The following is a 14608-nucleotide window of genomic DNA, read 5'->3' on the forward strand; positions in this document are numbered from 1 at the left end:
AGAAACTTGCATTTTATCGAGTGTCTTTCGTGACTTCAGGACGTCCCAGAGCCCTTCACACCTCATTCTTGAAGTGTAGTTACCGTTGTAATGCAGGGAAATGAGGCAACCAATTCGTGCACAGCAAGGTCCCAGCAAGTGCAATGAGATAAACGGCCAGTTAAATTTGTTTTGGTGTTGTTGGTTGAGCTGTGCTATTTCCAGTATTACGCAGTAGTTACAGCCCAGAAACAGGCCATTTGGCCCAACAGGTCCAGGCCAGTTTTTATGCTCCACACGAGCCAGTATGAGGTGAAACTGTCACCATTTTCACAGAAAACATGGAGCCACCTTCTCTTTGCACCTTGAAATGATCTTTCTCTTTTTATGGGTAGGTGAAACTTGTGTTCTTCAGTCCTCGGGAATGGGACACTTTCCTCTACTTATATCCAGTTGGCTGTCAAGATCAGAAATTCCTGAGTTTGTTATAGTGCAGGTTAGGGGTAGGGAAACGTTCTGTTTTCTCCATTTCATTGCCAATTTCAGAAGAACACTATCTGAACTATACCAATATCTATAATACATGCAAGGTATTGTGTATAATGTGGCCGTCCTGTCCTGATTAGTCTTGCTTCCTGTGTCCGGATTCATGATTTAGATTTTTTTATGACAACATTTTATGATGGCAAAATACTGTCTGCCAACCAAGTTGTATTTGCAGGCTTTTTCTCACTAGGTGGTGCTGTGGTACAACTACTTCAGGTTGACTCGCCATTTTGTTTTATCACTTGCCCGCCCAACCCGTTTGTTGCTGCCTGACTTTGCACCTCGGCCTAACTGCTTCCTGGCCACCATGTGTGGTTGGGCCTCAAGCCTAGTGCTCAGGCCTATCTATCCAACTGATTTCCAGCCCCACGGGTACAGTGGCATTGTGGTTATGTTACTGGACTAGTAATTCAGAAGCCTGGACTAATAATCCGGAGACATGAGTTTAAATCTCCACCACGGCAGCTGGGGAATTTAAATTCAGGTAATTAAAAACAAAAATCTGGAATAAAAAGCTAGTATCAGTAATGGTGACCATGAAATTACCAGATTGTCATAAAAACCCATCTGGTTTACTAATGTCCTTTAGGGAAGGAAATCTGCCGTCCTGACCCGGTCTGGCCTATATGTGGTTCCAGCCCCAGAGCAATGTGGGTTGACTCTTAACTGCCCTCTGAAATGGCAGTTCACCACCACCTTTTCAAAGTCAATTAGTGATGGGCAATAAATGCTGGCAATGCTCACATCCCAAGTATTAATTATTTTTTTAATTGGCTTTGTAGCTGTCTGACAGTTGGCTGCAGAATTTAAAGGGCCAGAAATTCGGGTCCCCATGGGTGAGTACGTGCTGTGTACTCACGTGTAGGGCCAACGAAAGTGCCGGTTTCGTGCATGCACTGCGCATGCGCTGGAAACCGGAACTTCCGTTCCCTTGAAAGAAGGGGTTCACAGGTCAAACACGTGCGCCGGAGAGGCAGCGCATTCGCCTGGAACTTCCGTTTTTTTTTTACAGGTTTCTCCGGGAGGGTACGTCTTTAGCAGCTGCATGTTTAAAAAGCAATCGCAAGGCCTGCTTTTAACAAGGTAAGGGGTGAATTAAGTAAAATTAAAACATTTTTCCCCAGGCCTATTATTTTTAAATACTTTAAAGAAAGGTAAGTTTATTTTTAGCCCCGTTAAAAACTGTAATTATTTTTTTCAAAAATTTAAATTATTGTTTAAAATAGTTATTTTATGTAATTTATAGTTATTTTTAAAATGTGATGTATTTTTTAAAATTTATTTGAAGTTTTAGTTAGGTTTTGGGGCTGATCTCTATTCATAGATTTGACAGGTCTTCCCTGCTACCATTGGCTCTCCATGGCCCACGTGATCCCAGGGGATGCTTCGAACTAACTGCGCCCCTGGGATACGCAAGCACTATGCGCCGGCAGCTGGAGCAGGCCCAGAATAGGAATCCCACGCGGGCCCACAGCACAACGGCAGGTGCGCTAGGTAAGTGCAGGTCGGGGGCTTGCACCCGTGGGAAGCCTCCGACCTGAATTTCTGGCCTAATATCTATATTCAGAATATTTAGGGACATTAAGAGTGGTCAGAGAAGAAAGTATCGTCCAATCAGTCCGGTGTGGAATCATTCCCAGTTCTCAGACGTACAGAGTTCTAACTAACCCAGTCTTCTTGAAACAGGAACCTAACAAGAAAGGCTTCACCATCCATTGCTCAGTACATCACAATGCCTTACCCTATCATTTAAGAAAGCAATGTGAAACTAAAAGCAGTCCTCAAACATCTCCAGATAACTGAGCTCCAGTTAATCACTCCGGGCCAAGATGTGCTATTTGAATAAGTTGCATTGTGGGAGGAGAACCACTACAAGGACTGCCGCGGCTAAAGAAGGTTCATCACCACCTTCTCAAGGCAACTAGGGATGGGCAATAAATGCAGCTTTGCCAGCATCACCTACATCTTGGGGGGGAAAATGCATTGCTATTCAGTCCCCAATATACTATATCTGTCCTTACCTTGCCCCCTTTAAGCTGGACCTGGGCCCCAAAGCCCAGCAGGGTCTGTACCACCATGGGTTTGCAGTACTGCACCGCAATGTGCAGGGCTGTGTAGCAGTCCTTCGTTTTAGCATCAACGTGCGCCCCCTTCTGGAGTAAAGCTTTCACGACAGCTGTGTGCCCTCTCTTTGCTGCAGCATGGAGACACACTGCCCCCGACTAGTGAAAGAAAAAATAAAACACTATGAGAAAATAGCAGCAAAACAAGCAGCCGAGAGTTTTGTTAACATCCTTTAAAAAAAATCCCTAGGAGATCCTGTTCACTGTATTCCTACACCTAATGTACTGTTTATTATTGTAGAATTTAAAATGCTAAACTCCATGCTATTTTTCATGTTGTGAACTATTTTAAGTGCCATTATTTGTTATTTTAGGTCAAATCATAGAATGTACATTGAACACTAAAGCTGTTTGCAAATTTTTTAAATGTTTTGTTTACTGTCATAATTCTCCAGCTTTGCTTACAGATTTCAGTCAGTATATGCGAGCTGTGATGAGGCAGTGAGGGAGTCAGAAGGTCCAAGGGACCAGCTTCTCCCCCTCCGCCACAGAGTGGGAGTTGGGGATCCAGTGGTGGTTAACCCCCCACCACCCCCCCTACAGGGCAGGACTCCGACAATGTATGGAGAGGGATACCTCGCTCTCACAGGGCAGCAATGAGACACAGGAGAGTCTCTCCCATAAAGTGAGAATGTTCCGGCAGACAGAAGTGATGAATTGCCCCTCCGTGGTAGAGGAGAGAGAGACACTGCAGTTGGTGTCATTTTCCTGGTTAGAAGTGATGAACTTATTTTAAAAGCATGCCGCAGTTTGATATATTTTTCAAATTTCCTTTCCTCTCCTGAAACCATTAACTTGTGTTTAGTCCATTGGGACTGGCAGTGCGCTGGCACCTCAAAGTTAGCATTCCTCATGTTTGCCAGTGATTGTCAGTTGGCTTCAACCACAGTCCACATCTTTCCAACATGGGTCACTCGATCAGGAACCCTGACTGACCTTTCCCCTCCCTAGCCCAGGAGCTTTGACACCAACTGGAGCATTGCCAACTTGACTGAGAGCAATTGACTCAGTGCAGACTAATTGAACTTGAGACCTTCCCACTGTCTGCTGCTCAGTGTCACTCCAGGCAGTGCATTTAATACCTAAGCCATGGGAGTGAACTCAGACTTTATCCTTAACATAAGAACATAAGAAATAGGAGCAGGAGTCGGCCATTTGGCCCTTCGAGCCTGTTCCGCCATTCAATAAGATCATGGCTGATCTTCTACCTCAACTCCACCTTCCCGCACTATCCCCATATCCCTTAGTTCCATTCGTTCCCAAAAATTTATCAACCTCGTTCTTGAATATACTCAACGACTGAGCATCCACAGCTCTCTGGGGTAGAGAATTCAAAGGTTCACAACCCTTTGAGTGAAGAAATTTCTCCTCATCTCAGTCCTAAATGGCCGACCTCTTATTCTGAGACTGTGACCCCGTGTTCTAGATTCCCCAGCCAGGGGAAACATTTTCCCAGCATTAACCCTGTCAAGCCCCTTAAGAATTTTATATGTTTCAATTAGATCACTTCTCATTCTTCTAAACTCTAAGGTATATAGACCTAGTCTACTCAATGGGGGAGAAATTTGGTATCGCCCCGTTTGGGGCGCCATTATCGGCCATGCGCAAAGTTTAGCGCCCGGCGCTAATTATCACCTCTGACGGCAAACTTGGCTTTTATCGCCCCTGGAGGTGATTGGAGCACTAAATCAGGCGCTACACACCTCTCTTAAGGCGCTAAGGCCGAGGAGCGAGGCGCTACCTCAGAGGGCGGGCACAGCGCAGGTGCTGCCAGTTAGCAATTGAACATAGACACACTGGTGCCGGTCAGTTCTTAAAGGGGAGGGTCGATCTTGCTCTGCAGCCACACCCTGCTCACTGGAACCTTGAATCTCGGCCTGGGCAGACCTGTGGCTAAATCTTGCAGCCAAGAACTATGGAGAGGACCAGGGAGCGAGCACAGCGCTTCTGCGAGCGGCCCTTGGAGGCTCTGGTTGGCGCGGTGGAGCGCAGAACATCTATTCTGTACCCAGAGAGTGGCAGGAGGCCTTTGCCACGTGAGTACAGAAGAGTGTGGAGGGAGGTGGCTCAGAGAGTCACCTCAAGCAGCATGGTGCCTAGGACCCATCTCCAATGTAGGAAAAAGTTCAACGACCTCACTCGGGTCGTCAGGGTGAGTGCCTTTTTTTCAAAACCTCTCCATCCCTCCATCTCAACCTCACGTTATGGCCAGAGGGTCTTAAAAGCCCCAATGCCCAACACTCATCCAACACCTATGGCCCTTTCATCAAACACACACGCACATTCCACACTTTGCATACAGTAAGGGCTATTCAACTATGGGAAGCATTTCAGGCAAGACCATGGCTGCATACAGTAAGTGCTATTCAACTATGGCAGACATTTCAGGCAAGACCATGGCTGCATACAGTAAGGGCTATTCAACTATGGCAGGCATTTCAGGCAAGACCATGGCTGCATACAGTAAGGACTATTCAACTATGGCAGGCATTTCAGGCAAGACCATGGCTGCATGCAGTAAGGGCTATTCAACTATGGCAAGCATTTCAGGCAAGACCATGGCTGTATATTTACTCAGACGCCGTCCTTTTTCTTGCAGGCCAAGCTATCTCATAATAGGAGACAGCAGCAACGGACCGGTGGAGGGCGGCCTCAGCTGCAACCCCTCAGCGATCTTGAGGTGCGCGTCCACAGGATTGTGGCAAGCCGGGTGATTGGTCCCGTCGCCACTGGAGATGCCAACCCCGTTCTGGACAGCAATGGTAAGGTCATCACCTTTTTGTCCTCTCTCCTTCCGGTTGTTCCTCACAACACCAGCCTTTGACACTTTCATCCAAATTACTAAATCACTGCGCTCATGCCTCCCTTGCTGCCACCCTGTTCTCACGCTAAAGCCACTCTTGTACCTCCCTGCTTTCAGATGGTGATTCACCAGGTGGGAGTGAAGTGGATAACTTCACACTTCCCCACATTGTATTCCATTTGTCATGTTCTAGCCCACTCGGTCAACCTGTCTATATCTCTCTGCAGCCTCTTTGCGTCCTCCTCACAACTTACTCTCCCACCTAAATTTGTATCATCAGCAAATTTGGATATGTTACACTCAGTCCCTTCATCCACGTCATTAATATAGATTGTAAATAGCTGAAGCCCAAGCACTGATCCTTGCAGCACCCCGATAGTTACAGCCTACCAACCTGAAAAAGTCCCGTTTATTCCTACTCTCTGTTTTCTGTCCATTAACCAATCGTCAATCCATGCTAATACATTACCCCCAATGCCATGAGTCCTAATTTTGTGTAATAACCTCTTCTGTGGCACCTTATCGAATGCTTTTTGAAAATCCAAATACACTACATCCTCTGGGTCCCCCTTATCCATCCTTCTAGTTACATTTTCAAAAACTCTAACAGATTTGTCAAACATGATTTCCCTATCATAAAACCATGTTGACTCTGCCTAATCATATTATGATTTTCTAAGTGCCTTGTTACCACATCCCTATTAATAGATTCTAGCATTTTGCCTACTACTGATGTCAGACTAATTGGCCTATAGTTCCCAGTTTTTTCTCTTCCTCCTTTCTTAAATAACAGGGTTATATTTGCTACCTTCCAATCCTTGTGGACTGTTCTAGAATCTATGGAATTCTGGAAGATTAATACCAATGCATCCACTATCTCTGCAACTACCTCTTTTAAAACCCTAGGATGCAGGTCGTCAGGTCCATGGGATTTGTCGCCACTTAGTCCCATTAATTTCTCCAATGTCTTTACTTATACTGATTTCTTTAAGTTCCTCATTCTCTCTAGACCCTTGGTTCCCCATTATTTCTGGAATGTTTTTTGTGTCTTCTACCGTGAAGACAGATACAAAGTATTTGTTTAATGTCTCTGCCATTTCCTTATTGCCCATTATAATTTCTCCTGTCTCTGCCTCTAATGGACCCACGTTTACTTTTACTAATCTCTTCCTATTTACATACCTATAGAAACATTTACAATGTTTTTATGCCTTTGCTAATTTACTCTCATATTCTTTTTTCTCTTTCCTTCTCAATTTCTTGGCCCTCCTTTGCTGAATTCTAAAAGCCTCCCAACCCCTAGGCTTACTATTCTTTTTGGCAACATTATAAGCCTCTTCCTTTGATCTAATACTATCTTTAACTTCTCTTGTTAGCCACAGTTGGACCACTTTTCCTGTGGGGTTTTTGTGCCTTAAAGGAATGTATATTTGTTGTAAATTATGTATGAATTCTTTAAATGCTAGCCATTGCTTATCTACCATCATATCTTTTAATGTAGTTTCCCAATCTACCTTAGCCAACTCGCCCCTCATACCTACGTAGTTTGCTTTGTTTAGATTGAAGCCCCTAGTTTCGGATTTAAGTAAATCACTTTCAAACTCAATATAAAATTCTATCATATTATGGTCACTCTTCCCTGAAAGCCCCTTTACTACAAGGTTATTAATTAACCCTTTCTCCTTGGACATTCCTAACTTGCAATCCAAAAACTTACTGGTTTGATTAATAGAATGGCAGCTCAAAGCATCAAAGATGATAAGAAAAGTGCCAGTCTGTTGGAATGATTGATTCTTTTTATATTAAATATCATTTTGAATAGCTTCAAAACATACTGGTTGGGATTTTAAACCCCCTTGCCCAGCGAGAATGGTGCATGGAATGGTTAAAATTAGGCCAAGTCGACTTACTGGTCGGAGGTCGCTTTGATCCCGCCTGGCGCCAACTTATATTTACTGACTTTCAAGTTGGCCGAGGCTCCCGCTACGAGCAGGCGGGGGGGGGGGGGGAGGGGGCGGGAGAGGGTGGGGGGGTGGCGGGCCTACGTTACATTCAAAAGTTGCAACCCGATGACGTCACCGGTGCCGTGATGTAACCTAAACCAAAGGTGAGGGGGAGTCCTGCACTCTCTGCAGCCTGACAGCAGAACCACAACGGGAGGCATGGTTTGGCCAGCAGAGGCCAAGGTCAGTTGTAAAAAAAATTACTTCTGTCGGAACTCCTTGTGCAGAGGAGTGCTCCTCCCAGGCCCCGCAAGGAGTCCTTGGGCCTTCCACTGATGGGCGTGGAACCCCCAGCCCCCCAATCCCAAACCCCGATCGCCATGGAACTCCCCCAACCCCCTAAACCCTGATCGCATTTGCACCCCCTCAATATGTCACTTGTAAGGTGGCCAAGCACAGACAGATCACTAGTGAGCGCTGATTTTTTTGGTTATGAAACATAGACATAGAAAAATAGGAGCTGGAGTAGGCCATTTGGCCCTTCGAGCCTGCTCTGCCATTCAATATGATCATGGCTGATCCTCTATCTCAGTACCATATTCCCGCTCTCTCCCCATACCCCTTGATGCCTTTTGCGTCTAGAAATCTATCTATCTCCTTCTTAAATATATTCAGTGACTTGGCCTCCACAGCCTTCTGTGGTAGAGAATTCCACAGGTTCACCACCCTCTGAGTGAAGAAATTTCTCATCTCAGTCCTAAATGTCATACCCCGTATCCTGAGACTGTGACCCCTTGTTCTAGACCCCCCAGCCAGGGGAAACATCCTCCCTGCATCCAGTCTGTCTGGCCCTATCAGAATTTTATACCTTTCAATAAGATCCCCTCTCATTCTTCTAAACTCTAGTGTCTACAGGCCTAGTCGACCCAATCTCTCCTCATACGACAGTCCTGCCATCCCAGGAATCAGTCCAGTGAAATTAACAAAAAAACGATGGTTGAGAAAGATAGATTGTGGCCGTTTTTTAAAGCATTAATTAACATTTTGGACAGATGTAATTGTTTAACAAGGCAACAGTATTTTAGCACATTGATACCAAGTGCTGATTACAAAATCTGTAAGAATGGTCTGAGATGCAGCAACTGAAAAGCGATTCTGCTTTTTCTTTTTGGGCACTAAATTTTACTGTGAGTATTATTCTGGACACTGAGCAGTTCTGAATTGCTAACCTCCTGCTTTCCTCCTCCTCCTCCTCCCACCTCCGCACCCTGTAAAACTGGGCAAATGGGCTACAAATGCAATACACATGGTACCTAGTGAAACGATATAGCGCAAAGCACACTTATTGCAGTGACATAAAATAGAGCAAGACTTCAAAGGGGGAAATACTGGCCGACAACCTCAGAGACATTTTGAAGCCTAATATAGTCAAGCTATGTACAGTAACTGCAAATTCATGGGGAATCGAAACATGATTTTCATTGTTGCTTCACCTTGTCATAAATTGAGGTCCTCTTTTAATGGATCTTTCACAGACACTGGGAGAAACTTCTGCTTTGACAAGAGCTTTACAGTCATGAGTTTTTAAGTAAAATGCAGCTCGTTTGTCCTCAGCATCAAGTAAAAGCTTGGTCACAGTGCTTGCCCATGGTCCTTGGCATATCATACGAACTGGTTAGAACAGTGTAAGACAGCCGCCTGTTGGCTTACTAGGTAAAATGTGGTATGATGGGGGTCAAGGGGAAAACCCTCAGTGGCTGGAATCATATCTAACACACAGGACGATGGTTAGCGTTGTTGGACGCCAATGATCACAGCCACAGGACATTGGTGCAGGAGTTCCTCATGGAAACATCATGTGAACATCGAACAGCATTGGGTTCAGCTTTGATGCTCTCCTCCTCCCCCCCCCCCCCCCACTAAGGTGGATTATCCCTGTCTAGGCTCACACATGAAGGACTGCCACTTATACGAGCACTTGTGGAACCATACACGCCAGTCAGGAACTGTTGGACCGGAAGAGAGAAAAGTCGGCAAAGAAACACTAGTAGGCTTATGAAATATATATTTTTTAAATGACGCTTCATACTTATTCCTTGGGATATGATATGCACTTATTCGGATGGAGTCAGGCCCATTGGGGTAAATTTACAGGCCCATGTACCCAGCAGAATGCCATGCTCATAGGAAGTGCAGATTGGAAGATCGGTGCTATAGATCTCTGAATCATGCTCCCTTCAAGCACAGTTCCCCATTGGGAGGGCAGGATTGGTGAATGTATAAGGAATAGTGCCTGCCAAATTGGTGCATTCATTAGTGTAGAAACTCTGTCCCCAGACGGTTCATGGTCAAAGACCCACAATGAAGGAGGCAAATAAAACATTTTTAAAAATGGATTAGTTCTACCTTATTGGGCATGTGCAAAGGGACCCCTTTCTTCAAGAATGCCAGTGCTGTGTCAGGGTGGCCACATTGTGAGGCAATGTGCATCAGGGTACTTCCATCCTATAATTAAAGCACATCGTAAAAGGTTCACAAGTATCTGTTTATTTAATAAAAAGAAAGAAAAACTTGCATTGATATAGTGCCTCTCACGACCACCGGACATCCCAAAGCGCTTTACAGCCAATGAAGTACTTATTGAAGTGCAGTCACTGTTGTAATGTGGGAACCCGACAGCCAATTTATGCACAGCAAGCTCCCACAAACAGCAATGTGCTAATGACCAGATAATCTGTTTTAGTGATGTGGATTTAGGGATAAATCTTGGCCAGGACACCAGGGATAACTCCCCTGCTCTTCTTTGAAATAGTGCCATGGGATCCTTTACATCACCTGAAAGAGCAGATGGGGTCTTGGTTCAACGCCTCATCCGACAGTGCAGCTCTCCCTCAGCACTGCACTGGAGTGTCAGCCTAGATGTTTGTGCTCCAGTCTCTTGAACCCACAATCTTCTGACTCAGAGGTGAGAGTGCTACCAACTGAGCCACAGCTTGAAGTATTTACCATCATTAGAATTAAACACACCGGGCTCCCTGATGCCCTGGGTGCGGGGGGGGGGGGGGGGCGGGGTAAATGCTCCCCTTGGTATGGTACTGAGACATACAAGTCTGATTCCTAGTCTCTGCTGATTTAGCTGATCCCAGCCCAGGTAGTAATGGCCTAAATGTCCTTGGGATAGGGAGGGACAACAAAAAAATGTGTCATTGTATCTGCTGTTGTAGGCCCACTATGTCTATGTTGATTGTGTTGGCAGTCTAATGTTAGTATTGTTTTCTTGGAGCCCTGATTTCTGTGCATGCTGGAATCCCTCATACGCCAGTGCTCGTATGTTGTAGTATCCCCTGTGGTGCTAGGATATGCATTCTCAGGTGTTCCTCATAGTTTAGTGCTAATGTCTATATGCACTGGTGTCTCTGGTATTCTCGTGACAGTGTAGCCTTGACCACATAGTGGGATCTAAATTCAACATCGTTGCACCCATTTTCTTGGTGTGAAACAGGCGCAACAATAACCAATTTACAGGGCAGAGGCCTGCACGGGCGTTCGGGCCACTGCTCAATTGGTCAGGGCTTTTGATTAATGTGGCCCTGGCTTCGCAAGCTCTGACCATTGTTTCCGGGCCTTAAGCTGCCTAACTAGTGGTCCTTAATGGTCGCTCAAAATCATGCCGCAAAATTTGCTGAAATGTCCATTTTTTGGAGTCAGAAGGAGCAAGAGTGCCCTTGCCCTTGCCCTCCTCCCCATCCCCATCTCCCCCCAGACTTGCCTGTGGGCCTTGAAACTGGCCGAAATTAGTTAGGCCCCGACAGGCGAGCTGTGTCAGGGTGCCCGATTGGCACCTACAGCTTGCCTGAATGATGATGATGAGGCCTGAGGACGTATTTAAGACGGTCCTCGGACCTGTCCATCCTGGCGTGTCCTCACTTCACACCACCTGGTTTTGGGTGCTGTCCAATTTCTAGCCTAGTGTGTTTAAAACACACCCATCACAGAATCCAACTAATTAGTACAGAGCTTATGATGGATGGGTGATGTTTTCTCATGTTCTTTGCTCACCTGCGAGCATTAGTGAAGAAAAAAGGTAACAACAACAGTTCCCTCCATCACTACAGGAGTGCATTCCCTAAAAACAATTCCACAAATATTCAAATCTGAAAATTTTCAGGTCTCTTACCCCAATACACAAATGTCGCAAGAAGCACCATTAAAACATTCATGCTGTGACCTAGAGCAGATCATGGATGAACCTAGCTACATTGAGTTCATATGCCAATGATTTATCCTCAGTTCCAAAAGTGCATCTTAGTTAATAATCTATAGGTATTAGTCCAGCCCGATGTGCCAGCCAGCGCTTCCTGCTATGTGAAAGAAGAAGAAACTAAGAACTTGCATTTATATAGCGCCTTTCATAACCTCAGGATGTCCTAAAGCGCTTTGCAGGCAATTAAGTATTTTTGAAGTGTCGTCACTGTTGTAAGGTAGGGAAACGTTTATCGCTAGGCTGCTGCCAACAAGGGCACCACTGGACTGCGCCAAATAACTGGCCTTTGCTATAGCCACGCATCCCTGGGATTTTGTTTCTTTCAAGGTTCATTTGAGGCTCATCTATGTGTGTTTCCTTCCTGCTATTAAATTTGCCTCTAATTGTCATGCCTCTTTATTCACTTGCAAGCCAAACAAAAAATAAACAGAGCAATGTCAGACTGTTGGAATGCACTGATATCTGACCTCTGGCTAAGCATCAAAAGAGAAACAGTTGGGACAGGTACGACTTGTCCTGGTCACGTCTTTCCGAGGACCTGGTTGGAGTTTTTAAGAGCCTCGCACAACTTTGCCAGTTAGGCAGCTTGTGAACCTAAGGAGAACGCATGAGATCACGCTCTGCTTAGCACAGGGATCCCTGCGAGATTGATTGCTGCCGATTAGTATTCCAGGTGGCGACCAGCTGGCATTGCCCACACGGCAGGCTGCACGGCTCAGGACTGCTGAAGCTCAGAACCGACTGCAATGAGAGCTCAGGCGGAATCCAAGTCTGAGTTCTGAATTGAATTTTCTGGTAATCATAATACTCATCAAAGTGGTTCTCGCTCTGGGACATTTTGTCAGCCAAGTTAAGTACTCCCAAGTCAGGTTAGGACATATTTATTGTGCTGAGTCCCCGTGCTATGGAATCTGCTCTGTTTGTATTTCATTTGTTTTTTTTTAAATGAACGACACTTCAATCTGCTCCTACTATTATGCAGTTTAATATAGTCAAAATGCATTATGACACACGATTAGAAATTTCTCTTTGCGGTATTAATGGACGAATGCTCAACGCATTTTGTATGACATTCCTCTGACTGCTATTTTAAACTGAATATTAATTTGTTTGCTTTAAACTGGTTAACGCATCCAATACAATCGCAGATAGAAGACGGTTTGCATGAATGTGTTAAGTGTTCATAATATTGGAAACAGCAGTTTCTAGGCTATAATTTCTTGAAACCTTCCAAAACTGGGAGCTTTTCGTTCTTATTCAAGTGAGGATCTGGCCACAGGTCCTACTCGTCAGAGAAGAAAAAGACTGTCAACCACTTCTGACCTACATCACACTGCAGCTTGGTGCCGTGTGGTTTGTGCATTTACCTTCCGAATGATGCCGCATGGCAAGTGACCACAGTTCCTGCTCTCCGCACACAGGCTTTCCCACTGTGTGGGTGTTCCCTGTCAATCGGGGAAGGGCATTGGGAACAGCCACCTGCTCCTGGTTTCATTCTATAATTTAAGGCCTATTCACATCAGCCTCTAACATTGCTCCAAGTATATACATTTCCCTTTTTAAAAAAAAAATAGTAAGGCTGGATCATTGACCTCAGAGGGGGGAACCGCAGTCATGTTTTCTACACAGTTGGGGATATTTATTTATTAAAAAAAAGACAGCTTCTCCTGGGTTGAATACCTGTGTTCAGCTCCTGGCTGGCAGTGAATCTCCATATTTAAATAAACATTTACTACCACCCGGTGATAAACAGGTCAGATTGAAGAATTGACTATTATCCAATAAAGAGAGAGGACTTTTCTTTTCCAGAGTATTTTTCCCCTTATTTATTGCCCCTGGGTTTTACTCTGTTTTTTTTTTGTCTCTCCGTGGTTACAAGACTGCGGGGTGTTAGGGAGAGTCTATTCATGATGCTCCAGATGTATGGGGCTGGCTTGATGGTCTTTTCCTGCCTGTCATTTTCATACTTGTCTTGTGCCCGACTCAGAACAAATTAAGTCTCGTCCTTTTGTAAATTCTGCTTATTTAGTTACCCTGGAAACGTGTCAGAGTTTGAAAGCTATGAATGAAGGAAATACCTTCGTTCGGGCGAGTACATTGGACTTGAATTTCTCTGTCAATACTTCGACCACATTGGTGTGTCCTCGTTCGGCAGCGATGTGTAATGGTGACCGGTCCAGCTGTAACAGAGGAAGAGACAACATGGGTCCACATTAAATCACCACAAAATTCAATGTAATTCAATACTGTTGACCTCATTTTTAGAGTTACTTATCCCTCTGTTTATACTGGATGTGCTTATCGAAGCCTTGTATATTGTATTTTTTATGTTCCCCGCAATCCTCACCTCAATGTCTGCACGTCAGCGACCGGGCGGTGAAAAGTAAAGGGTAAGTCATGTCAGGACAGCTCAGCCCCATAGTTTGTTCCTCCTGCACTATGTGGGAAATCAGGGACACTTCCTGTGTCCCTGACGACCATGTGTGCGGGAAGTGTGTCCAGCTGAAGCTACTGACAGACCGCATTGCGGCACTGGAGCAGCGGGTGGATAGATATTGGAGCATTCGCGAGGCTGAGGAAGTCATGGATAGCACATTTAGGGAGGTGGTCACACCACAGGTAAAGGTTGCACAGGCAGAAAGGGAATGGGTGACCATCAGGCAGAATACTAGGCGCAGGCAGGTAGTGCAGGAATCCCCTGGGGTCATCCCCCTCTCGAACAGTTATACTGTTTTGGATACTGTTGGGGGGGATGGCTTAACAGGGGAAGGCAGCAGCAGCCAACCTCCTGGCACCAGGGGTGCTTCTGCGGCACAGGATGGGAGGAAAAAGAGGGGTAGAGCTATAGTGATAGGGGATTCTATTGTAAGGGGAATAGATAGGCGTTTCTGTGGCAGCAAACGAGACTCCAGGATGGTGTGTTGCCTCCCTGGTGCAAGGGTCAAGGATG

General features: G+C 45.4%; 1 protein-coding gene across 2 annotated transcripts in view; it reads right to left on the minus strand.

Moving 5' to 3' along the window:
• The window catches only part of trpn1 (transient receptor potential cation channel, subfamily N, member 1), a 349847-nt gene that overhangs the window by 113733 nt on the left and 221506 nt on the right, over positions 1 to 14608 (minus strand). For both annotated transcript variants that reach the window (XM_085992435.1, XM_085992434.1), the window contains exons 8-10: positions 13737 to 13838; positions 9801 to 9899; positions 2547 to 2747 (exon numbers count right to left, since the gene is read on the minus strand). In XM_085992435.1, coding sequence (XP_085848561.1) covers positions 2547 to 2747; positions 9801 to 9899; positions 13737 to 13838 — 402 coding nt within the window. The remainder of the gene's footprint in view (positions 1 to 2546; positions 2748 to 9800; positions 9900 to 13736; positions 13839 to 14608) is intronic.

Source organism: Somniosus microcephalus, chromosome 7 (assembly GCF_052327205.1).
Source record: "Somniosus microcephalus isolate GS21.2 chromosome 7, FLI_Smic_1.0, whole genome shotgun sequence".
Taxonomy (NCBI): domain Eukaryota; kingdom Metazoa; phylum Chordata; class Chondrichthyes; order Squaliformes; family Somniosidae; genus Somniosus; species Somniosus microcephalus.